This window comes from Sciurus carolinensis, chromosome 4, assembly GCF_902686445.1.
Source record: "Sciurus carolinensis chromosome 4, mSciCar1.2, whole genome shotgun sequence".
NCBI classification, from domain to species: Eukaryota; Metazoa; Chordata; class Mammalia; order Rodentia; family Sciuridae; genus Sciurus; species Sciurus carolinensis.
The window spans coordinates 176188204-176212322 of NC_062216.1; the positions used below are offsets into that span (position 1 = coordinate 176188204).

Genomic DNA, 24119 nt, shown 5'->3' on the forward strand with positions numbered 1-24119 from the left:
CAGGTGTGGTACCCAGATAGGCTCAAATAGCACCTGCCAGGGTCAGGGACAGGTGGGGGGTCAGAATGAGTCTCAGAGGGGAACCCCACAGAGTGGGCCTCAGAAGACTGCGATGGTCACCTCTGGAGAGATGGTGACAAGACCCTGGCCCATCCATCTCCAGGGAGGGGCCTGTGCATGCGAAAGCGCCTCAGGATCCTCTACACCCACTCCCAGGGGTTTCAGGAGGTTCCCAAGAGACACAAAACACCCTCAGCCTTAAACAGCCAAGCTCCCATTATTCCTGATTGTGGCCAGCATCTCAGGGTGCTGCATCAGGGACCCAGGCCTTGTCCAGCACAAGGCCAGGTAGTCAGTCACTGTCTATTCAAGTCCAGTGCTGACATCAGAAAGTCCTGGACAGATGGGGTCAAGCTGGTCCTACATCACAGTGGGAGCAAGGTAGGGTCCCAGGCAACAGGGCTGGGACAGGCTAGGGCAGGTGGTGACAGCTGGAGAGACCATGCAGGCTCTGGAAGCCACTCAACGGTACCCAGGTAGGAGTTCTGGGGCATGGCTATGTGGGACTCGAGGTCAAGGGCATCGACCCAAGGCCAGCTGCCCAGGTGACCTTCTCAGTACCAGCAGCACACGGCCAAGGCACCCTTCTGCTGCCCAAACACCCCTGCCCAGCCACTGACTGTCCCTGCAGCCTTCCACCCCTGTTCCAGTTCCCCTCTCCCCAACACAGACTGTCCTAGACACAACACACCAGAGGTCAAAAACCAACCAGAGCTTATTCCAGAAACAAGTGCTAGAAGCCTGACTGGGAGCACATCAGGATGTGGGATGGGCAACAAGCAAGCAAACAGTCCCCTGCCTCAAGCAGGTCCCCAGCAGCCCCCGCCCCCCCAGCGCTCTGTACTGCCTGGGTCCCTGAAGACCCACAGAGCAGGCTCCACCAGGATTCTTGCCCCCTCCTCCTGTCTCTGATCCCTGAAACCAAACCCAGGCCAACATGCCTCTCCAGAGTGGTCCTGGGACCATGACCGACTTCCAGCCTAGCCAGGCCCTGGGTGCACCAGTCTTGGTGGACAAGGGCGGCCAGCCACAAGGACCACAGAGGAGGCCCACAGCAAACAGGAGGCGTCTGCCAAATACCGGACAAAAACTACCAAAAGGAAGACTTTTTATTTCAAGTTTCTATGGAGATATTACAAACAATGTAGGCTTAAAAGAACATTTAAAATTTTTTAAGTAACTATAGCTTTAAAATAAAAATATGATTAGGCAAATTAATAAATAATGCCATCCCAGGACAATGTTTAAGATCAAGGCATGTCGTCTGCCTGGCCTGGCCCTGCTCTGCATCCGCCCATATCCCCCAGCACCCTGTCCTTCGGGCCACTCCTGTGCCCTGCCTCCTAGTGATATAGGAATGAAAGACCCACACTGTCCAAATCTTGACTTTATTTTTAATATAAAAAATGCAAATTTGGAAACCCACCCTACTTCCCCCCCTAACATAATGCTTTACCTCTTAAAAATAAAAATAAAGTACTAATTCTATATACATCACATGTACCATACAAAAATGTATCCAAAGTTCTATTGCTACCAAAGTGTTCTAAATTAAAACAAGTTACAGAAAGCCCCTCATTGTAAACAAAAGATTACAAGTTACAAAATCAAAATACACACAGGCCAGAATCATTTATATAACCACGCAACACATTCTGCTCCCAAACCAAGTTGAATTTTATGTGCCTGTATAAAAATGCATATCAATATACTTTTGCAAATTTATTTTTCATTATAAAGCAACTGAATACACTTTCTACAATAAATAATCCGCTGGGAGGCACGCCTGTAGGAGTCGGGGCGGACCAGAGGAGACTGGGGGCAGACAGGACGATGAGAAGGAGGGCCCCGCCCAGCTTCGCGCCGGCGGAGTGTTTTTGGTGATTTGCAAGTGGTGCACACAGCATAAATTTACTCTCCACCTCTTTGCACAAAGTACCATTCAAAATAATGTCATTTTCTTTCTTAAAATACACATTTGTCATTGTAAATTTACATCCCCGTCTTATTAAATAAGTGGTACTCTGTGTAAAGAGCATGATTTACAAAATTATTAAACATTCAAAAGTCTTAAAAAAAAAAAAAAAAGCTACATACAGATGGAAGCAAGTGAGGTACGCGGCACCACCAGAGTGACTTGCGTACACTGCACCCCACTCGCCAAGCGCCACGACGAGACGGTTTCATAGAAAACTTGGAAACAAAACCTCCCCCCGCCCCTGGGAAAAAGAATTAAAAGAACTACGACTACAAAATCAGAATAAGTTAAGTTTTGAACCATATACAAACATGTACAGCTTATGAACACTATGGACAAGGCTCACGGCTAGTGGTGACCCAGGCAGCCTTCTGCAGGAGCTGCCTCAGTCAATGTCACTGAGGTCGCTGGCTGGCTCCCCGTGCACACGGCTCAGGTGGTTCATGGCCCGGTCAAAAGCAATTCGCACAGCCTTCCGGATGCTGGAGTTACGCCCTTCCATCATCTTTAACTTGTCGATGGTCTCATCAACACCAAGAGGAACCATCTTGGACTTAGGAAGCCACTGCCTTTTTAAAGAAACAGATGGAGAAACTAAGGCTCACAGGCACACTCTGTAACCGTTAACCACCAGCCCTGGTAGACTAGAAGGGACCTAGCAAAGCCCAGCTGAGGCTGGCTTGTGTGGGCCAGATTCCTGCAGGAGCAGAGTGGGCCACATGCACAGTGCACCCTGACTTTCCCTGTTCCTCTCCGGGGCTCATGCAAGGCACAAGAACCAGTCAGTCATCTCCTCCCTGAGGGGCTGAGCAGGACAAGCAAGCACACATTCAACACAAGCCAGGTGAGCCCTAGAGCAAGGGACAGGGGATGCCCTAGGATGGGAGGAGCAAGAATCTATGAGAGGGGCCCCTGAAATGAGCAAGGCCACATGGGCCTCCCTCCAGGTCTGACAAGGAGCAGCTGCCAAGGAGCCAGCAGAGGCAGGTAGGCAAGGCGAGAGAATACAGCAGGGTTTGCACATATGTACCCCCAAGGGGCTGGCTCCCTGGAGTGCAGTGAAGCATCTCCCTAGGGCCACACAGGGAAAGCCCCGCACCCAACTGGATGCTCCTCCTGGTGGCGCAGATGGTCAGGACCGTTGGTATGGTGTGCCCCATCCTCAGAGGGGTTCTGCAATCTGATCTATGGCACACTGGGGGTCCAAGGTGCTCTGGGCAGAGCTGAGGGACGAAAGGGCCAGATGATACATGCAGGGAGCTCGAGGCAGAGGGGGAACGGGGGAACGGGGGACCTGCGTCTTGACAGAGTACTGGCCTAATGGAGCCCATCACAGTGGCCCCTGGAACACTACTGTAGACACCAGTAGGAAAAGAAGAACAGAGTCCAGGCTGGCCAGGACTCAGAAGAGTGAGAAGAGACTGGTGGGTAGAGACTGACCAGTGCTCGATGATCCTCCCCACTGTCCCTGTAGAATCACTGGACAATGCCCTTCTGAGCCCCCACATGGACAGTGGAAGTGCGAGGACCCTGACACAGCAAGGACTCTGCGGCCCTTCGACCCCACACAACATGGCAGGGCCTGGTGCACTGAGACAGGAAGCAATCCCCAGCCCCATCCTGGCCTGCAGAGCCCTGGCTGCTGACACTCACCAGCTTCTCTTATTGTCAAAGAACAGAACAAGGAAGAGTTTCTCGTCAGACTTGGTCTGCATGTGTTCTCCAATCTTCAGCACGTCCAGGGGTGGGGCAGGGATGGTGACACCATTGTGGTGGCCAGGCACTCGAGGCATCTTGGGGTCGATGATCTGTCAAGGGCACACTCCAGTCACTCTGAGAGGTCACGCCCAGAGCTGCAGGCCCAGCACATCCACAGCAGCCACTCACACACCTGCCTCCCACCATGACTGGCCACACACCCGACAGCACAGGCAGGCGCCACATGGCAAGGCACAGGTCATGGGCTGGGTCCCAGGTCCCAGCAGAGCAGGCCCTGCCCCACAGGGCTCGACTCACCAACGCCGGGTAGGAGGGGTAGCCGCTGCACTTGGCCCACACCACTTTCAGGGGCTCCAGAACGGAGGCCGCGGCGTCAGTGGAAATCCACATGCTGTTCTGCCCCACTTCTGGGAAAGAAGGAAGCCCCAGCAGTGAGTGGCCCAGGAGAGCCGCAGTGCCCCTAGGGTCCAGCACAGTCACACAGTCTAAGGGCTGTGGAATCCCAAACACACCCAGATCCCCGCCTCTCAAGCAGGAAGGCAGTCCCATGAACACTACCCCTGGGTCTAAACAAGAAAGAGCCACCCAACTGCCCCTTCTGTGTGGGTCTGGGGCCCACGCACCCCTTCACTCCCCATGCGGCCTGCCCATGGTCCACTTGCCTCCTTGTGACCTGGAAAATCTCATGCCACCCCTAGCTCCAAGGCCTATGACACCTATAATGCCAGGTCCCCAACACTCCACTACCCGAGACCCTCTCTCCAAGGACAGGACCCTGGCTTGTTACAGATGCATCTTATAAAACTGAAACCTCAAATTCACAATCTTGGCCACTTCCAATAAACAACCACCCGTTCCTGGGACCCATCTCCACACAAACCCAAAACCCACTACCTCCAAAAACCCATGCTAGCCCAAGCCCCTCCTCATGGCAGTACAGCTTTATCCATCAGCCTCCCCAGCCCCCATGGAACCTTGCTGCAGCCCACCTGGCCTGGTCACCTGTTGCCCCACACCAGCCTCCCTACTGTCCCTGCCCTCCCCACTTCAGGTCTCCACCCTGATACTCCCAACGAACACAGGACAGCATCTGATGATCTGGATTCACCTGAAACCTGCTAGATGCAGCCCAGAGCAAGCATGGGAGCCCAGCACAAGAGTCACTCTGGGGGGAAGGAGGGCACACATTTCTCATCAGGGCGGTGGGCTTGGCACATGGCACAGTGCTCCCTGGGTCAGTCTGCAGTGTCTGCAACCCAGAAATGCTCACCAGAGACCACACGCATGACTCACCAGCTGCAATTCTGGCTGCCTTGGCATAGTTCCCATTTTCAATGCAGGATATCAGCTCACTCCTGTCCTCCAATGTGTGCCTTCGCACAAGGGCAGGCTTGCCTCGCCCACATTTGGGTGTGCTAAAACTTTAGAAGGAAAAGCAGAGTTCAGTCCAGGACTGAGGCCCAGAGCGCAGAAGGCCCTGCGCACAGCATCCCCCAAACCAGGCTGCAAGGCACAGCTGCCAACCACCAGGCTAGGTTGCAAAGACAGAGCCTAACAACTACAGGTGGGGCTGGAGGGGGGTAAGCCTGTCACTGCAAGGGCTGTCCCAGCCACCAAAGCGGCCTCCATGGGGCAGACAGGCTTGCTGGATTGTGCTGACCACCATCTTGCTAAAGGCAAGATTTGGAGAGGAAAGGACAAAGTATAAATCTAACTATAGATTCTAAAATGGTGCCAATCTTTATGTAGTTTTATTTTCCACTTCTCGTTAAGTTTTATGAAGCAGATCAACGTATCGCATGGGAAATCATTCTTACAGGGGAGAAAACGCACATGGTCCCCAGGTCAGCCTTTCTCAAGGAGCCTTAAGATGGGAGCTAAAGGAAGGAAGGTGCTGGGGAGACATGAGAGTAGGGACGAGGCCAGTTCCCACCTCGAGTCACAGAGCGGGCTGTTGCTGGAAGAGATGCTAGACTCGGATGCACAGCGCCGTCGGGGTGCAGCTCTCCTCCCCAGGCCACTGCCTGGCTCCTGCTCGGTCCTGGCACCCCCAAAGCCATTGGTGAGACCTGGAACACAGGTAGGCAGGTGCCGGGTCAAGTGCCGCCAAGGCTGCTGCTCACAACCGACTTTTCTAGGACTTATGCTGCACTTCCTTCTTCAAACACGGACTGCATTCTCCAAAGAACACTTCAACTGCCGTGACCTAAGGCAGCCAGCGCAGCACTCAGAGCACAGGAGACCCAGAAGCACTTGTTGAAGTGAAATGAACAGTAAAGTAAGCACAGATCAAAACTACTCTGTGTGTGGGGGGAGGGGGGACAGGCGGGGGGAGGCACACTTCTTAAAGGAGTCTTTCCAAGAGGTTCCATGAAGGCAAAGCCAAGGGCATCTTGCCAGCCTTTCCCAGAGGACCAGGTCACGCACACTGCCACAAACTTGTGACAAAGGCCAGCCTGCCCTCCCTATGGGGACCACGCCTGGACAAGGCCCATCAGATCCCCAGGGCAGTAAGGCACTATTACCACCACCAAAAATATCTATACTTGAAGACCTGCAGGGAACAGTAAATTAAATTAAAAAAAAAAAAAAAGAAGTTTTATTTCAAAAGACAGGTATTAACATGAACCTGAAAAATGCTGGTAAAATACTTCAAAATAGGAAGTGAGGCCCCCATTCAACAAGGTTCCCTCCAAAACCACCAGCACCAAAGCACATGGGCGCAGTGCTCAGGGAGGTGGACTCTCAGGGGTCCCAGTGTCTTAGTAGCTGGACAAACACAATCGCATCATCTGAGTGAGTGAAAAGTGCTTTAATCAAGGCAGAGCTCAGCTTTGACTGCACTTCCTCCTGAAGAAGTCAGACTCTGGGTCAAGAGGCTGGGAGGGGTGGTGTGTACTAGGACGCACACCTGGCAGGGCTCCCTCTGGTGTCAGTGGGGGGAGGAGGAGTGCTTTTTTCAAAACAGATTCCCATCTTCAGGCATAGTCTCATTCTTAAATCAATTGCAAATCTATTTCCAAAGGTAAACTTGTAAAGCATTTATCATGGATCCTTTGGAGGGCGTGGCCAGTCAGCAGAGCTTCCATCTGCGTGTGCACTCTCCCTCCTGCCTTCCCTTCGTGAAAGAACCTGGTATGCCGACTCGGGGCTCAACTTGCAACAACTTCTTCACACCCTTTGACATTTGCTCATTAGCAGTGTAGATGACACGCAGGCCAGGGGCAGGACTTGGCCCCACACTCAAGTCACAGAGGTGCTTGCAAGGCTGACTGATCCAGGAGAAAAGAATGCACTTCCCAACTCTGGCCAAAGTCAGTACAGGTAGCCTGCTCAGCATGGATCAATGGACACATGGGACAGAGAGACCATGCTCAGGACCCAGGGTCTGTCTGAGAAGGAACTGAAAGCCCAGTGCCCTCTGCCATGGCTGAACTGAGCTGCCACAGGAAGGTCTGCAAGCAAGTCTCGAGGTCTTGAACCAGCAGGCACCAGGACAGGTGCCTCCACCCAGGAGAAAGCCCAGGATGTCACCAGGACCAGCCAGGACCACACACATGGCCCAGCAATCAAGGACACTCATTCAGGGTACAGGGACAAACATCATTCCAAAAGCCTAAGTGAAAACCTGATGCACCAATTTTGCGACCTCAAGGGACACTTGCCCCCCTGTGATGTGCACAACCCAAGACCCTCAGTTGCAAAGGGAGCCCCTTTCCAGGTTAAGTAGGCACAGCCAGGCAGGATGAGGTGGTTTCTCTAGAAGTGGTATCAGGTCCATCAGGGACAGCTGGGGAAGATCTCAAATAAGGAAGGAACTGAGGGTAGAGCAGTGGCCAGCCTCACCCACACAGTAGGTAGAGGCCAGCCAGATGAAGACGAGTTGACCAGTTGTATCCACTGGTGACACCAAGCCAAGAGGAGGCACACACAACCCAGGAGGTATCTGAATGCTCCCAGGGACAATGGCACCAGCTCCACCCATACCAAGGTGCCTGGTTGGACTCCAAAGTCACCCAGGAAAGAAAAAAAAAAAAAAAAAAAAAAGAAAACACAGAGGAAGGTCCCTAGTTCTGAGAAAGAAGAGAATGCTCAATGCCTCCTACTTAGTTTTCCAGAGCATGCTCTTACAGGGCACCCCACGTGTGGGCTGAACAGCTAGGTGTGCCCAGAGCACTCCACTTCATGAGGCCGCCGCAGTAAGCGCCTCTGACGGGGCAGGTGCCCGCTGGGAGCTAGGCACGCTGGACAAGGTTACCAGGAGGGTGCCACTGCTGAAGCAGGGTTGGGACATCTGCATAGCCAGACAACACCCTGAAGGGCTTTCAGGTCTGTCCTGGACATGCCCTAGGAGGCAGCACGGCTCAGGGAACCTGGGGCCAGCCTCAGAAAGGTCCTGTGGCCACAACCTGTAGGCCACAGAGCTATGATGCAGCACCAGGCACAGGCCCTCCCTGCCTCTACCTCCATCACAGCCCCTGGACTGTTCTCCTGCACCAACCCCTCCCACCAGTTGCAAGCTCAGGACAAGACATTCTTGTGGCACTCAGGCCACTGAGCTCACCACCACCCCGCCCCTAAACTCTGCAAAGAACTAAAATGACACCCAGTCTAGGACAGCCTCTGCTGGGAACCAGAGGTCCAGGCAGAGATGGGCACCCGGTCCACAAGGCATCTGCAGACAGCAGGAGCTCGCAGAGCACCAAGCCTCTAAATCACGTATACGTAGTGGTAACTTTAAGTCAATGAGAAAGCTGGTGTTACCATAAAGAATAAGTGAAAAGATGTAAGGGCTCCTAAAAGGATCTAGTGCCCCAAGCCCCAAGCACACACCTGGGAGCACCCTGGAGCCTAGGAAGACCAGACCCAGGACTGCTCTGCTCCAGAGGACACTATGAAACGGCACTGATGCAGTCAAGTCCAGGGTGGTCACAGCCACTCAAACAGTCACAGCATCCCTAGCAGTTTCCTTGTACCGAGGACTTTTTGAGGCACACCAGAGGCTGTTGGGGTGACCCCAAGGGCTTCCTGAGATAGCCAGGAACCCCTTTTCTGAGTGGTTTGCACACATGGCAGGGAAAAGTCCCCAGTAGTCCCCCAGGAGGTCAAGGTCTCCCCACCCAGTTGGATGCCAAAAATCCTCTGGCTGCACTGGATGAGAACACCAGGGCCTGGTAAGGTGGGTAGGCCAGCTCTTGGCCCTCCATCCCAGGTCCTATGGTCTCAGATGCACCTAAGGATAGAAACACACTGTGTGTGCTCAGCCTGTTTGAGCAGGACACAAGCCTCCCCACTCCTGAAGTGGCCACCAAGCCACCACTGTGTTTCATGGTCTCATCTGAAACATGACATGAAGTGGGCACTGAACCAAGGTCCGGCCACTTGCATCCCACATGCTCCAGGCGCATCCAGCCTCTGCCCTGATCCAGCCCAGGGAGGAGGGGGTCAGAGCATAGCGGGACGGTGGGAGGTGCCACATCTCCTGCTGGCACATCTTTAGCTACTGCCTGCCCAAAGGACTGCACTTTTGGTCCCTTTTTCCACCTTTCAACAAAAGTACAACAAACAAAAACGACTCCAGCCACCGCCTGCTTTTGCAAAGATGTACTCCATGCAGACACAGCTAGGGACAGCCAAGACAGGCCAAGAGCCCAGGGTGAGACGTCACTCCAGGTCCCGCAGGCAGGACTTGCCAGTTGGCCAGCAGGTGTTGCACACAGTCAGCCAGAGTGGGTGCTGCTTGATACTCCAGGAAAAAGCAAAGGAAAGAGAAGCAGAGGGAAAGGGGAAATCAGGTAGAGAACCAAGAGATGAAAGACGCTAACAAATGAGGAGGAAGAAAAACGCTGTTTGGGCCCCATCTTCAGAGGTCATCACAGGCCAGGTCTGGGCACGCTCAGGATGGAGCTTAGACTGTCCAATTATGTTGTCCATGCTATGACAGTTTTCTGCCGCGGCATGAGGCTCTCCTCGCCTCCTTCACAACTATCCAGACGGGGAGACCCAAGGTGCTGGAAAGTTCCACCAGCTGAAGTGGGGTGCTGGGGCACCAGTGCCACTCCCCCCGCTGGGCTGACTTAGAGACGGGTGGGCTGGCCGCGGCAGAGTTCTCCAAGGGCTGCTGTCTGTGTTTCTGAATAGAGGATGGATGGACGGATGATCCCAATATGATCCACAAGAATTACGTGCAAGGCAAGGAGCAGCGATGGCTCTGTGTCCCACTCCAGTCCAAGTCGAGGTAAGAGAAAGGGATTAGGATCCAAAGAGGGAGCTACCCAGCATATTAGCAGTTAAATGAGAACCTGGAAAACAGCGAAAAAGCCATTTAGTCTGACTGGAAGTGCAGGAACAGATCAGCCCACTCCCTGCACAGTCCAGGCCACGGGAGACAGCTCACTGGCTCACCCCTCCACTCACAACCATCTCCAGCACTGGTCCTGGACTGAAGGTCTAGTGTTGGAAATAAACAAGCAGTCACAGAGGAAGAAAGTGCCGGACAGGGCCAGCTCCAAAGGTGTGACACCTGGGAGAGCAAAGTCACAAGGCCCTGAGCCAATGTAAGACCTAATGCATCACACGCCTGTCCCGCAGGCACAAGCTAGGGCAGCCCACAGACGGACAGATGAGTAGTCTCAGGACCAGGACCAACAAGTCTTTACTTGATCTAACTTGGAATCTTGCAATGCACTGGAGAACACCAGAGAGCTCCCAACAAGTTCAGAGCACCAAGGTGAATCTGGAAAAATCAGGATTTCTGAATACTTCAAGTCCTCAGACTGCAAAGAATTGCAACTCCCACAAGAAATCCAGGTGCACAGAGAGCACCAGACAGTTCAGATGGAGGCACAACCAGTACACACAGCAGGACTGGCTCACTCAGTCTGCTCCTGGCCCACCCTGGGCTGAGCAGACACAGCTGCGGACACCTCATGCTCCCAGGAGTCTGATCTTAGTGCAACTAAGGCTCCCAGCTGCTCAAGAGCGCACTTAGGAATCCACCATGCATCCACTGACTTTACGGCCATTCTGGAACAAGAAACAGAAACCTCCATTTCAGTCAGGGCCAAGGCACACTGTGGATCACACCCATCACAGGTCTGCAGTAAGGCAGACTCACTGTCACTAGTGAAAACTTGCAAACCACTCCAGTGAAATGTGGAAACAAGAATGGAAGGGGCTTATGTCATTTTCCACAAGCAACACCTGAGGAACAAGTCTGCATAGTCCCTGAAACCGAATCTCTGGGAACAGCCCACCAGCAGCATCCCACAAGACCCAGTGGGGACAGGGGCCTGCCAGGCAGAAGCTGCCACCTGCACATGCAGAGAAAGGCCACAGCCTTGGACACCAGATCCATGGAGGTCCCCTTTCCCACAGTGCCCTGCACTCTGCTAGGGCCTGCCCTGCCCCTGGGATCAACTGTTTATCATCTCTGGGTCTTTTCAATGAGCTCGAATCACAAGGTGGACAAGTCTCTCACTAACTTTGGCTGAGAAAGGTCGAAGTGTAGTTAAGAGGGATTCCCAAGGGCTGGAAAAGTTCAACTACTACCATCACCAGTGTCTTATAAAACACTCAAATCACTTCATATCACTTAGAAACAGAGGTTTCATCAAATTGCTAAATGATAATGCAATACCCACCCATTGAAATTAGAGGGCATGGGTATAAAGTTCCTATACAATTATACGAGCAAATCAAAAGAACACTCATTCCAAGGCCCTGGGTTCAATCCCTATTATCTCCCCGCCTTTCTACCCCAACCCCTCTTTCTCTTTCTCTTTCTCTCTCTCTCTTTCTGTCTCTCTCTCTCTTTCTCTCTCTCTCACACACACACACACAATTTATAAAAGCATGGTCTCTTTATTGGCTCCAGGAAGAAATGCACCTCAGCATAAAGACCTCCAGGTGATAGCAGTCCCCGAAGGGGCAGGGGGGCCCTGCAGACACCCTGCAACTGGCCATACCCACCATCTGACCAGTGGCCACTCGGGAACATAAAGTAACACCAACACCAGCCCTATATTCTCACTGCCAAAATTCACATAAAACACCAGCACTTAGGCAGTGGAAAGGAAATGCAGTGCTTCTTATCTAAATAAAACAGGTGGACAAAGAACAAACAGGAACCAAGCTCTGACCAGGGCCAGAAATCAAAGGACAAACACGTCCAGAAAAAGACATTGGAGATCTGACTCTGGCACCTCCCAGTTGTATAGCCATTACAGAATGACTGGAAACAGGCATTCTTTAAGGAACACAAAAAATTCATTGGCCTTCACCTGAGGGGCAGGTTTGGAGGCAGCCAAGGAGCCAAGGTGGCTCCCTTCAACAGCAGCACAATGCAATTTCATGGAGTGCCATGGAAGGTGCCTGGGGCATCTTGATAAACTGGCACAAGGTGCTGAACCAGCTCAGCGCTATCTCAGCAGATGGTGAGGCCACGCTGCACAGGTACTAACACGCTGCAGGAAACACTGGGAAAACCTGTTCTTCAGACTCATGTGCAGAGTGCTGCAGCAGAAGGCCCAGGGGCCAATCAGAGTCCTAGTCTCACAGGGACTTCAGGAGACCCTCCAGAGGGCTGTAAGGGCTGATTTGAGGGACCACAAGTGCCAGCTGCAGCCACTCAGGTCACAGTTCACCCAGATACACAATGGTCAAGGTGCTCAACCAAACCACATGTGAAGCTGCTTGAGTTTTAAAAAACAGAGAAGAGAGGGGGCAAAGGAGAAGCAAGGCATTCCTCTGCACCTCAGGAGCAGCCCTGGCCTGACCACTCCCCAAAAGGGCGCCAACCCTGGACTTAATCCAGGGTTGTAGAAAGAAAGAGAAAAAAAAAAAAAGCACATCTTGGTTGTCATCTTCTCTGGAAATAAGGCAACAGAACCTGCAAAACCAGCTCAGCACCGAACAGTTCGCAGGAAGACCCCTGGAGGAAGAGCGCGTAGCACGGCAGCCGCCCCTGACATTTACCTGTGTCCAGGCGCTTTCCCGGGGACTCCTCCTCCACCTCGGAGTCTCCACATGTGCTCCGCGACCTTTTCCGTGGCTGCAGTAGAGTCTCCAACCTCGGAAGGACTACAGACAAAAAGGTTTTGGTCCCTAGCTGAGGAGAAGTTGGCTGGGTTTCAGTGTTCTTGGCAGACTTTGGGGGGCTTACACTTTTCGATTTGCAGAAGAGAACAGAAGTGCGTCTGTTTACATCGCTTGATGGCTCCGCCACTGCGGAGGCCGCCGCCGCCGGCACATCGCCACTACTGGCGAGGGTGGGCTCTGGAGGGTGTCCGCTTACCAGTGCGCTCTGAGTGCAAGTGCTATGTGATGCATTATCAAATGTGACTCTTTTGAATAGTTTACTCTGCTCGGGGTTGAGTTCTACTGGTTTGAGGGTTGGTGGTTCTGAATTAGTCTCCGAGTTTGAAGGAAGAGGTAATGCATCTGATGGTTCAAGTTTAGGGGGAGATTTATCTCCTGAAAAAATTATAAATAAAGTGATTTTTGAAACTGAAGATTATAAAATCTATCATAAAACTTACTATAAATGTGAAGTCCACCAATACACTAATTCAATCAAGGAAACAAAGCATCACACACAACCATCTGTCGAGCAGTGGGGCAGCCCGGGGGCCCTCGGGCCACACTGTGTGCCTGTCCCTAACCAGAGACTGCAGCCTGATGCCCTGGGCCCAAGTGCACATTTACTTTTTGGAGAAAGCTGAACGTGTGCTTCGCACAAACCAGTGTTGGCTGTACAACTCCAGCTCGTCACAATTTCTATCACATTCACTTACCTTGAGGAGAACAAGCCACAGAACTAAGGGGACCTCACACAGGCTCTATGCTGCACCCGAAACAAGTCACCAAAAGGGAACAGACGTTGAGTGGTTCTGACCAGGGCAAAGTGCTGCAGTGGCTTGGGGATAGGAAGAAGTCCCAGGAAGGGCGGGAAAATGCCCATTCCCTCAGAGCACCATCTGCACGGAAGCCCCAAAGGCTCTGACGGCAGTTCTTCACATTCCTGACTCGAACAGTCTTTGGGAGAAGACTATTTTAGCCTCTTACAACAGGTGTTTAAAAACTACCAACACAAAAGGACATGGAGCCAAGCTCCCAAGTTTTGACCATGGGAGGCAGCTGTCTGGTTCCGCAGAGAGTGTGAGGCCAAGACACTGGGGTTTCAGGGTAGGACTGATTTGGGCTAGCCCAAATCTTATAACTTAAAATTGTTATAAGTAACAATTTAAATGATCCAGTAGTATACATTATCACTAGGTGTTGTTTTTATTTTATTAAAGCTGCAACCACCCACAAATTATTTGAAATATGTAAGGTTAATATTTTAAATCCAAGAAGTCACTTTGAAAATGAAGATTCACCAGTCACAAGCTACACTATGTATCTGGCCATCTGATCAACTCAGAGCAAATGTTCCAAGTATGGTGACAGAAAGCTGTCCTTAACCCTCAAGAGCAGGGCAGAGTGGGGCTGTCACACACCCAGACACGTTACTGCCTGCTTCAGCAAACCCCAGCACAAGGCACAAGTGCTGCCTCAACAAAAACACCTTTTGATTTAAAAAGTGTTACACAGGAGGCAAAATTTATCTAGTACATAAAACTCCTGCCCCAGGGCCAGCAACCTACATCTGTAGATCACAATGTGTAGGAACTGGAAACGCTGAGCCCCTGATCACTGGATCGCTGACGTTGGTACGGACAAGTCTCCTAGCTGGCCCTGGTTAAGTCAACCAATAGTTTAGGAGAACATGCTAAAATACTTGATATAAAAATTTTAAAATAAAATAAACAAATAAAACAGTTTAGGAGAATGTGCTCAGGAAGCACACAGGAGTACCAAGCAGCTGGGCTTGGGGAACACACAGAGCCTGCTGGAAGCTCTGCTAGCACTATGCCTGCACTGAGTCCTTGAAACAAGGGCTGGCTGGTGAGGGGCACAGGGCACACTCACTTGCCTCTCCTTCTCCCCAGGGGCCTGCGGGCATGAAGCTCACATCCTGGCTATGACACCTCTCCATGGCTGAGAAATCCATCTACCCACCACCTCTGGCTCAGCCCTGGGGGCCCTGTGCTCCGGCACAAAGCGATCCACCAAAGTCACAACTTCTAACCATGGCACGGTGTGGCCACACATGCTTGTCCACACTCCCCGTGTGTCCTCTACCTTGCCCTGCAGTCAGCCCACATGCACACCCAGGTTCCCAGTCGCACTACCTGGTTCACTGGATACGCTGCTCTGATGTTTACCAGATGGACACAGAAGGCAAGCACTGGAGAAAGGAGGCTGCCCAGATATACGGATTCAAAATCACCTCCACCCTTTGTGGGACCTATACAGGCTGCTCATCCTTCTCTGTGCCTCCATTTCCTCACCCATAAAATGGGGAAACAGCACCTCAGTCTCTCCAGGCAATTCCAAGGAGTGAGTCTCTGCAGCGGCTTGCTGTGCAGCACATCCCCAACAGCTAACACCCCCTCTGCCAGGGCCCTGCTGACAGAGCAACAGGCCCAGTCAGGTCCCCGAGTGAAGCCAGATGGGAAGTTAATACATGTCTATGAAAATTCTTTGTATCACTGTTAACAATCATATACTGTTATTTAACTGCATGTGAGAAATGTCTGATTAACTTCTAAAATGAACTCTACACAACTCAAGCATGCAGCTCGGATGTGAACATGAAAAAGGTACCCTAAAGTCCCCCTGGCCAGGACTTGGCTCATGCAGAGCAGAACAGTTGACCATGAAGCAGCCTCACACAGAGGGTCAGATCCAGACTAGCTACTCCATCAAAATGAGAGATCCAGCTACCATGCTTTTACACACCTGGCCACTACACCTGAATGCTTCCACCAAAGCCACAAGCACCTCTGGAAACCACAGGGTGTGGGGAGTGCAGGAGGTGGCCCACAGGGACATTCTAATTAATGCTGCCAACTGCTATCCTCACCACCACACCTGCCTCCTATTACTTTCCTCAGTCACCCTGCAGGAGCAGAGCTCACACACTAAGCACTTCATACCTGAGTTAAAAATCACTTCCAAACATGTCTGTTCCTTCTGGCCACAGCATGGTGGACAGCATGAACCTGATTACTGCGCACACAGTGGTGCCACAGTCCTGGACTACACCGTCTCTGGAGCCTTCGGCAAGGGACAAGCACAACTCCTCATGACATGCCCAGGAGTGAGGTGCAAGCTCCACTCACCAGCAGATGTGGACTCTGCTCCTCCCAAAGCCTCTGCTTCACTGTTCCACTCTCAATCAACTGAACCCGAAACCAAAATGGGTGTAAAGGCAGAAAAGAAGGCTCCTAAGAGCTCAAGTTCACCCTATAAGGCTCACCATGTCCAAGTTCATAGACCTCAGACCTCAACCCAGCCGAAGCTCAGTAGCCACCACTTCTGGTGCCAGAGATCAACTCACAGCTGGCCAGAGGCCTGCACCCAGGGTTATCCTGCCCAAGTTTCTTCACATGCAAACAACATAAATGTCACATCGGTATCTTTCCACTGCAATTTAAGTGAGGTCATGCACTTGATATTAAGGAATTTCTGCCTTTACAGTAATTAACAAAACTGCAAATATATAAGAAAAAAAGAGAGGTCTTAATCTTTCAGAAGAATGTGCTGAAATATTTCCAAGCATCTGGTCCCTGGTCTGTCATCGCAGGCACACTAAGCACACCTCCACACCAGCTCAGGCACACTTCTGGCTGCCTCCCCCACATTCATGCCATCCCCCATAGCTCATCTGCTCTGCCTGGGGATGTGATGTTGCCGTCTACTCCCCTCACTCAGAAATGACCGTCAGGCTGTTTCCTTCCCCATCTACCTTTCCCCTTAGCTAGAAGGAAAACACCCTTTCTGTGAGTTCAGTCATTTCAAACAGACCTAACAACCTACAGTCATTCTAGACATCTTGCCTCAGATATCACACCACATGTGTTTTCTCTAAGATGACCCCAGGTGGCTCATGCTCAAGCCTGGGGACATGTGGGGAGTCACACTCACAGCCAAGTGAGGGTCCCAGGCCCTGTGCACACACTGTGGGTGGAGGGCACCTTTGAGGAAAGACCTACAAAGGCAGCACAGACTGCAGCAGGAAAGATGGTGTCAGGGAGGGGGCACTCCAAGGATTGAGCTGCTCCCATCAGGGTAAACCAACCTGCTGGCAAATCTCTTTCCTCACTGATTTGCTCAAGGCCAACAGACAGTAACCCAAGAGTGGTCAGACCCCAGGATCATCCTCAGCCAGAGGACTGGCTCACGCAGGGGCAAGAAGATCACCTTGGGAAAAAAACCAGTGACACCATCTAGGACCCACCAGGGCACAAAGGCAGCCGTAGGTGCCAGCAGGTCTGGCTGTCAAAGGTCCCATGAGCAAATGTTCCTCAAAGAAATGTGCAGGATCCTAGAGTCAGTAGGGTATCACATGCTAGTGACAAAGGCTCACAGAGCACAGGGTAAATGTGTGTGACAGGCTAAGAAATCAAGTCTTTACCATGTGGATAGATCACACCATCACCCAAGAGGCTGGAGGGAGAGGGGCACCAGCAAGCCTCAGCTGGACATGCAGGAGGAACTTCCCAAGCCCAAGATAGGCCAGGGTGCTGGAGTTACTTCCTACCGGCTGCCTGACAGCAACAGGATGAAAGGTCTGACCATGTAGGGGTGCCTGTCACACTCAGCAGCCACCAAAGGGTGGCTGCAGGCAGTGTGACACATCCACACCCACACCTGTGTGACGAAAAGTGGGAAGACTGCGTGGATCGGCGCTGGCCTACTATAAGCGTCCCTATTCCTACTTGGATACCTGAGGGAGGCACTCAGGGAGATGAGAAGCCACCACAGACAGCGGTGGCAGGGACAGCAGTGGTAGGAGCAGGTCTTGCTCTACTCCACTCTGCAACTAGAATCAGAAAAGGGGGTGGTGAGCAGCGGGGATGGCCTGTGGGCTTCACTCAAGCTGGTTTCTAACTCCTGCCTGGACCCCATTCCCTCAACCCAAGGTACACAATTACCTTCCTGCTGCCTCCGTGCTGCATCTGCACTGGACTCCCCCACTGTTGTCACTAGACAGATGGACCTGTCCTCCTGCATTTCCCTCTGACCCATCGCAGGAGCCTTGCTGTCAGGACAGCAGAGGTCCACGGAGGGTCCTCACAGGAAGGGCTCTGGTCTCTGCTAGGAGGCACTGAGCCTCCTCCCACCCTTCACACACTAGGGGAGACTTCAGGGATAGCAGCCACTCTGATGACTAGTGCATACTTCCTCAACCCCTCAGTTACAAAACAGAAGTATTTTTCACTCTTCCATACAAATCACCATGCTCTTCCTTACACTGTAAGATCTAAATCATTCTTTAAAATGTTTTTTTCAGGCCTGAGTTGAGGGGGGAAAAAAGTCTTATTCTGTGCCTTGAAGTCTATAAACTATGCAAGTGCCAAAATATGATACAAATGGCACAAACTGTACTGTCCATTCAAAAGGAACAAAACCTGGTGGGAAAGCACTGATCAGAGTTTTGTGAATTCAAAGCTTACAAAACTAGTGACAACCACAGAGCACTGGTTAAGGTTGACCCCCACACCATGCTTACCTTCTTCCCCTGTGTCGGGCCCCAGCGGAGCGGCGTCCTCTTCGAAGCCTCCAGTCCCTGACCCCTCTGGTGGGGACTGGCTGTGCTGCTGGCTAAGCTTGTTTCGAAGGACAGCAATTTCTCTTTTGAGCAGCTTTGCCCGTTTACTCCGCGAGCCACTGGACTTCATGGAGCAGGTAAGGTCCAGCTTGTCCAGCAGCTCTCTCAGCTGCTCCTCCAGGCCCAGGTGGGCCCTATTGGCCGGGTCCAGCAACCTGTCCACTAAACCAGAGGATATGCACCATGAGTCATCGGATTCTGGGACTCCTCTGAGAACACTGCATTGGTCCCAGGTGTCCCTGAAACTGCCCTTGGCCACTCAAAGTCACGCACAGGACCCTCTACCCATTCTCTGAACCCACAGAGGGCCAACTGCCAAAAGGAGACACAAGAGGCTCCTAAGGGAGAACCCCTACTCCCACGGCCACCAGGCACAATGGGGACAAGGTAGGCAAGCAGAGGCAGTGTCCAGATGACTCCCATCCACCCCCCAGGGGGCAGGACCCAACTACCCAGGTCTACCCAGGACCTTAGGAAACTAGGTCCTCCTGGGTAGACAGCCAGATCTGAGTAAGACGGCACAAGGGCCACCAGAGAGATGCATGTTTTCTACCAGCCCCAAGGGTAAGACAGATGGCACCAAGTCTGCTGGCAAAGTGATGGCAGGCCCACCCAGGGCTGGAGCTCATCACAACAACCCACCAGTCTTCAGAGACAGAATACCATGTGGTATTCTGAGCCTGTGCTGAAGAGCTCACGGATAATTCTGAATCCAGGTATATTTACTACAAAAGTCCTTACAATTTCAACAGAACACCAAAACTCATGGAGTGCAAAATACCTTACACTAGTGGGAGATGACCAAGAAAGAAACTACTCTTAAAGCTACCTAAGATAAAACCAGGAGCCAAAGGAAGACAAAGTCAAATCAGGTGCGTCTGGTGAGGTGTCTGGCACAGCGGCCCAGCCGTCTGCAGAACCCCCAAGTCCTCCTACCACAGGACACATAGCCCTACTGTGGGAAATGAACCAGCACCTGCAACGTATGGCTCGCTTCCCTGTCACCATTCCTACAAAACCTCTGAAGATAGCCCCTCCTGTCATCTGCAGCCCCCAAAGAAACAGTCTTCAATGCCTGCCTCTTCCCCGGGGCCAGCAGTTCCTCCATCTGTGCCTGCAGGACACTGTAGTAGGACTTGGGGTGCCTTGTGCCAACCAAACAGTGATTGCACCCTCCTTGAGCAACATCATGGCTCAAGTGTTTCCCACACCAACCAGAGGAAGAAATCACGTGAGGACTCTCATTCTTACTTTTCAGCAAAAAGTCTGGTGAAGAAATTTATTTAGCTGTGTGCATGATCATTTTCTCAAAGACGCCAACTCAGAGGCTTCTAAGCCCTGCCTGTTCAGGGAAATCTTATGGCCAGAGTGCAAGATCAGGGCCTGCGTGGTCAAGGGCTCCCTGGTGTAACATGGGTCCTGTGTTTCTTTTTTCTTTTCTTTCTCTCTCTTTTTTTTAATCAAGTATTGAACCCAGGGGTGCTTAACCACTGAGCTACATCCCCATGGCTTTTTTATATTTTGTGTTTGGAGATGGGGTCTCACTGAGTTGCTTAAGACCTCACAAAATTCCTGAGGCTGACTTTGAACTTGCAATTCTCCTGCTTCAGCCTTCTAAGCCTCTGGGATTACAGGCATGCACCACCACACCCAGCTCTCCTGTTTCCAGAGGCAACCAACACCATGTGGAGCAATATCAGCCCAGGGCCAATGGTCGGCGAAGCTCCACATCAGACAGGGAAGGCTGGGGCTGACCCCTGCTCCCCACATGCAGGCTGGAGAAGACATTCAGGGACGGGACATGTGTGTGGAACACTGAGGTCACTGCAAGCCCATGGTTCTCAGACCTACTTCTACCCAGGACCCTAGGAAACATTACAGAATAGGATGGCTCTAACCTAACCGGCTCTATCTGGGTTTGCCATCAGCTCTGAGTTTTGAACTTGTTTTCATTTTCCAATTTTCAAGAAAAATGCATCTTTCTCTTGAAGTCAGAGACAAAAAAAATAAAATATATTCCTTTCTTTAAAAGAGTTCAACCTATCCTACTGGCGGGAAATGGTGCCTTTGGGCTAGACACGGGCCAGCCGCCAGGAGTCCACAGGGAGACCTGCGTCCTGGTTGAGGTCACAGTTGCTGCATAAGGGAAAAGGTAAAGTCAGGAAGCCACAGTCAACAGAGAATGGAAGGAGAGGAAGAAACCCAGACTGCATCAGTCCAAGGCCAGTTCCAGCACTGGTCAGTAATTTGCCAGCAGACAAGTCAGGCCAAGAAACCAGGAATATGGAAACTCTGAACAAATGATACTGTGACTTTTACTAACAACTCAGAATTCAGGAAAACCATGATTTGGGGTGCTTCGCCAACCCATATGGTCATTCATGCCACCCAACAAACACTAACATGGGTTTGACAAGCAAGGGTCAAGCAAAGTTTCCACGGATTGCTTAGAGGAGAAGGCAAATGAGAGGCAGACAGCCAAGAAGAACAGGCCCAACTGGGGTTGAGAGGGCTGGGGACACACCATTCCTCAGTCTTTCTGCAACATGTGCAAACCACGAGATTAGAGGTGAGAGGCAAAACCAATTAAGAGTCTTTGTTTTTGTCCTTTAACTCTGAAACAGAGCCGTATAACATCCTCATGAGCTGACCAAAGACACCGTTGGGCACAAATCTCCAAATCAACTGCCTTCACGGTCTGTATCATGGAGACCTAGGCTGCTGCAAGTCACATGTGCCTGAAACGTAGGAGGACCCAAGTGATGTATGTTGTATACAATACACATCAGGTGGCAGAGAATAAAAACCAAAACAAAAGAACCCTCTGGCATGTCTGCACTGACCACATGCAGGAATCCTGATGCTCTGCACAGTGGGCTAGGAAGAGCATCCTGTCTCTGCCTGGACACAGCGCTGGTTCTTACCATCTTCCCAGGAGAAAGGCCGCCGAGGGGCCACGACAGGCCGCTCGGGCAGGTGCATTCCAGAGGCCTCTTCCAGGCCAATGCCGTCCAGCTGGCGCCGGGCCTGCCTCAGAACCACGCCACCCTGATCACGCAGCCTCACTGCGGCTCTATAAAACACGGTGTCCTTGGCATTGTACTTCAGGCAGTTATCTACATGAGGTCAAAATCCTCCTCAAAAGCACGCAGATTTCTATACCCATGAGCTTCTAGCCGCTTCCTCATTGTGGCAAAGTCATGGGATGTTTAATATGGTCCAGATAATCCGGTACCTGATTTTAGGAGGAGGAAAACAATCATTTACAAACTAAAGCAGGATTCTGAACTTACTCTACTTACCTACCTTAGCAATCATATTTGTGAGTCACATACCCATCCCAGAGTATTTTCATACAGTAACAAGGAGCACGCACCAAAGCAACTCAACATAAACCCAGATCCCTACAAGGACCTCCTGACCCAAGTTTCTTTAGCTACCAGCACCACTGGCCAGGCCCAGGCCAAGGGCACCAACTGCTGAGGTTGAGAGGAGACACACCCAGGCACTTAAATACTTCAAGTGAAAGCTATCTTTATGTTTAAAAATATATATACACATTAAATAAAGATAAAATTAAGAATACAAGTCTGAAGTGTTCCCAGCTGCACCTTAACCAATCAACAGCAACTCATGAGAGGAGAACAACAACACGGCACCTCCTTCAGACTCAAGGCTGGGCAAAGATCTTAGCAGGGTCCTTCTCCTGCAGCCTGCTCCAGGACTGAGCGAAAGCAGCACAGTCAGTGGGGTTAGCCGCAGCTCCATGGCCATCTGTTCCACCTTTACCTGCAACAACAGCACACATTCACCTCCAGGCACTACAGGCACACCCCTTTGGACCTCAGTTCCTCACCTTCTGCACAGCCACAGAGCAACTCATGCAGGCCATGCATGTGTTGGCCAGCCCTGATGCAAGGCAGCCCTACTGGGCCCGGCCTGTACTTATTTAAAGGAAGAGGTCAACACTGCCCTCCATTAAGGATCTGCAATCCAGGGGCCAATCACCTGGACCTGGCACAAGGGAGGTACAACTGCGGGCTAACTATGAGGCATGAACCTGCCGGGAGGTAGTGCTGCCCAAGGGTGTCTCCCAGAGCTCCTGTGAGGCAAAAAGGGGATCCCTAGATGCCCCCAGGTCACTCGAGCAACAGCCCAGGGTGAGGGGGGAACCTCACCTGCTCACGCTTGAGCTTCTCCCTTTTGCGCAAGAGCTCAATCAGCAGACGGGCACGCTCCAGGTCGTGCCGGAGTCGCTGCCAGTACTTCAGCTTCTCTTTCGCGGCTTTCATCTCTTCATCATTTTCTCTCTGAAAACATTAATTGAAATTTCCCTTCAGTCAAGTCCCCAGACTCTTCCTGCCAAGGGCCTCAAATGCCGCACAGGCAGAGCCACTGTACCGTGCATGACAGTGCAGCCACACAGGTGCCCCACAGGCCTATCTTGGTTGGGACCTAGGACCCATTCTGGCTAGAGAGGCCCTGAGACTGCACAATGATGAGGACAGAAGGAGCCAGTGGAGCTACAGAGCCCCAAGCTGACCTCAGAGGAGCTGGAAGGGAGGGAGTGACAAGAAGGCACCAGGAATGTAGAAGTCAGGTCTGCACCCTTCCACCCTGCCTGAAGAGTGGCTTGGGCTCTGGTTTTACAGGGAGGCATGGGGCAGGCGTGCTCACACCCAATCCTGCCCCTGGAGATGGCTACACTCTGCAGTTCCACAAACAGCTCCTCTCCTGCCTCCCCTCCTTAGGGGGACAGGGTGGTAGACCAGGCAGCATGTGCCCTGACGTCCCCGTGGCCAGTGCCAACAGGTTCCCATCGAGATGAAAGCACAGCACTGCAAAAGCCATGGCACAGAGGTGGTGGAGAGCACACTGGGTCTGCCTGGTCATGTGGGCGGTCACCCTGGCTATGCAGAGTTCATAGCAGGATGAAGCACCACAGCAACCCACGCTGGTCCCGCAGACTCACAGAAGCCTCTCAGAGGGTGTCCTCACAGAAGCGCAGGCACACACCCCTAGAGCAACCACTCAGAGTATCCAGCCAGACAACCAAAGCCCTTCCTAGCATAGGACAAGTGCTCTAGCCACATGGCAACAAATGACAACCAGAAGCCTTGCCAGTCAAGGAGAGACATGCCACCAGGCCTCCAGCATTCCCCATACCTTATCCCACCAAGAACCATACTCTGCTCCCCTGCTCCAGTCCTCTCTCTAGAGGACTTCATCTTCCTGCCCAGCCAGGGCACATCCACACTAAGAGCACTGGTCCTCATGCACACCCACAGGTCACTGCCCAAACTATACACCCACCCTCTTCCGTATGGCGAAGGGACATGGCCGGGACACTACTCCCCACTTGCAGGACCAAATAAGACACAGCTTATGCCCAGGATGACCTCCTCATAATGGCTCAGCATGGCCTGACCCTACTACCATGGGAGGGAGAATGGCCAACCTGGGACGTCTGACCTGCACTGCTGCAGGATGACCCCTGGATACACAGCCCTGGGCAGTCACAAGCTAGGAGCTGCCATCAGCTTCTGGAACATGCCCTATACTCACAAGACCACACTCTCTGGGCTGCTCTGCCCCTCACATCCCCACACCCAGAGGACACATGTGCTTGTTCAAAGATGCAAG

At 52.0% G+C, this 24119-nt stretch overlaps 1 protein-coding gene across 1 annotated transcript in view; it reads right to left on the bottom strand.

The window, feature by feature from the left end:
* Positions 1-1769: 1769 nt before the first annotated feature.
* Positions 1770-24119, bottom strand: part of Brd1 (bromodomain containing 1) — a 50981-nt gene continuing 28631 nt past the window's right edge. Inside the window, 15 exon segments of the mRNA XM_047548340.1 lie at positions 1770-2607; positions 3692-3846; positions 4055-4164; positions 5051-5178; positions 5691-5826; positions 12734-12838; positions 18378-18638; positions 21401-21598; positions 21601-21678; positions 21681-21711; positions 22136-22149; positions 22152-22188; positions 22190-22207; positions 22209-22265; positions 22655-22786. Coding sequence (XP_047404296.1) covers positions 2424-2607; positions 3692-3846; positions 4055-4164; positions 5051-5178; positions 5691-5826; positions 12734-12838; positions 18378-18638; positions 21401-21598; positions 21601-21678; positions 21681-21711; positions 22136-22149; positions 22152-22188; positions 22190-22207; positions 22209-22265; positions 22655-22786 — 1644 coding nt within the window. The 3' untranslated portion in view covers positions 1770-2423.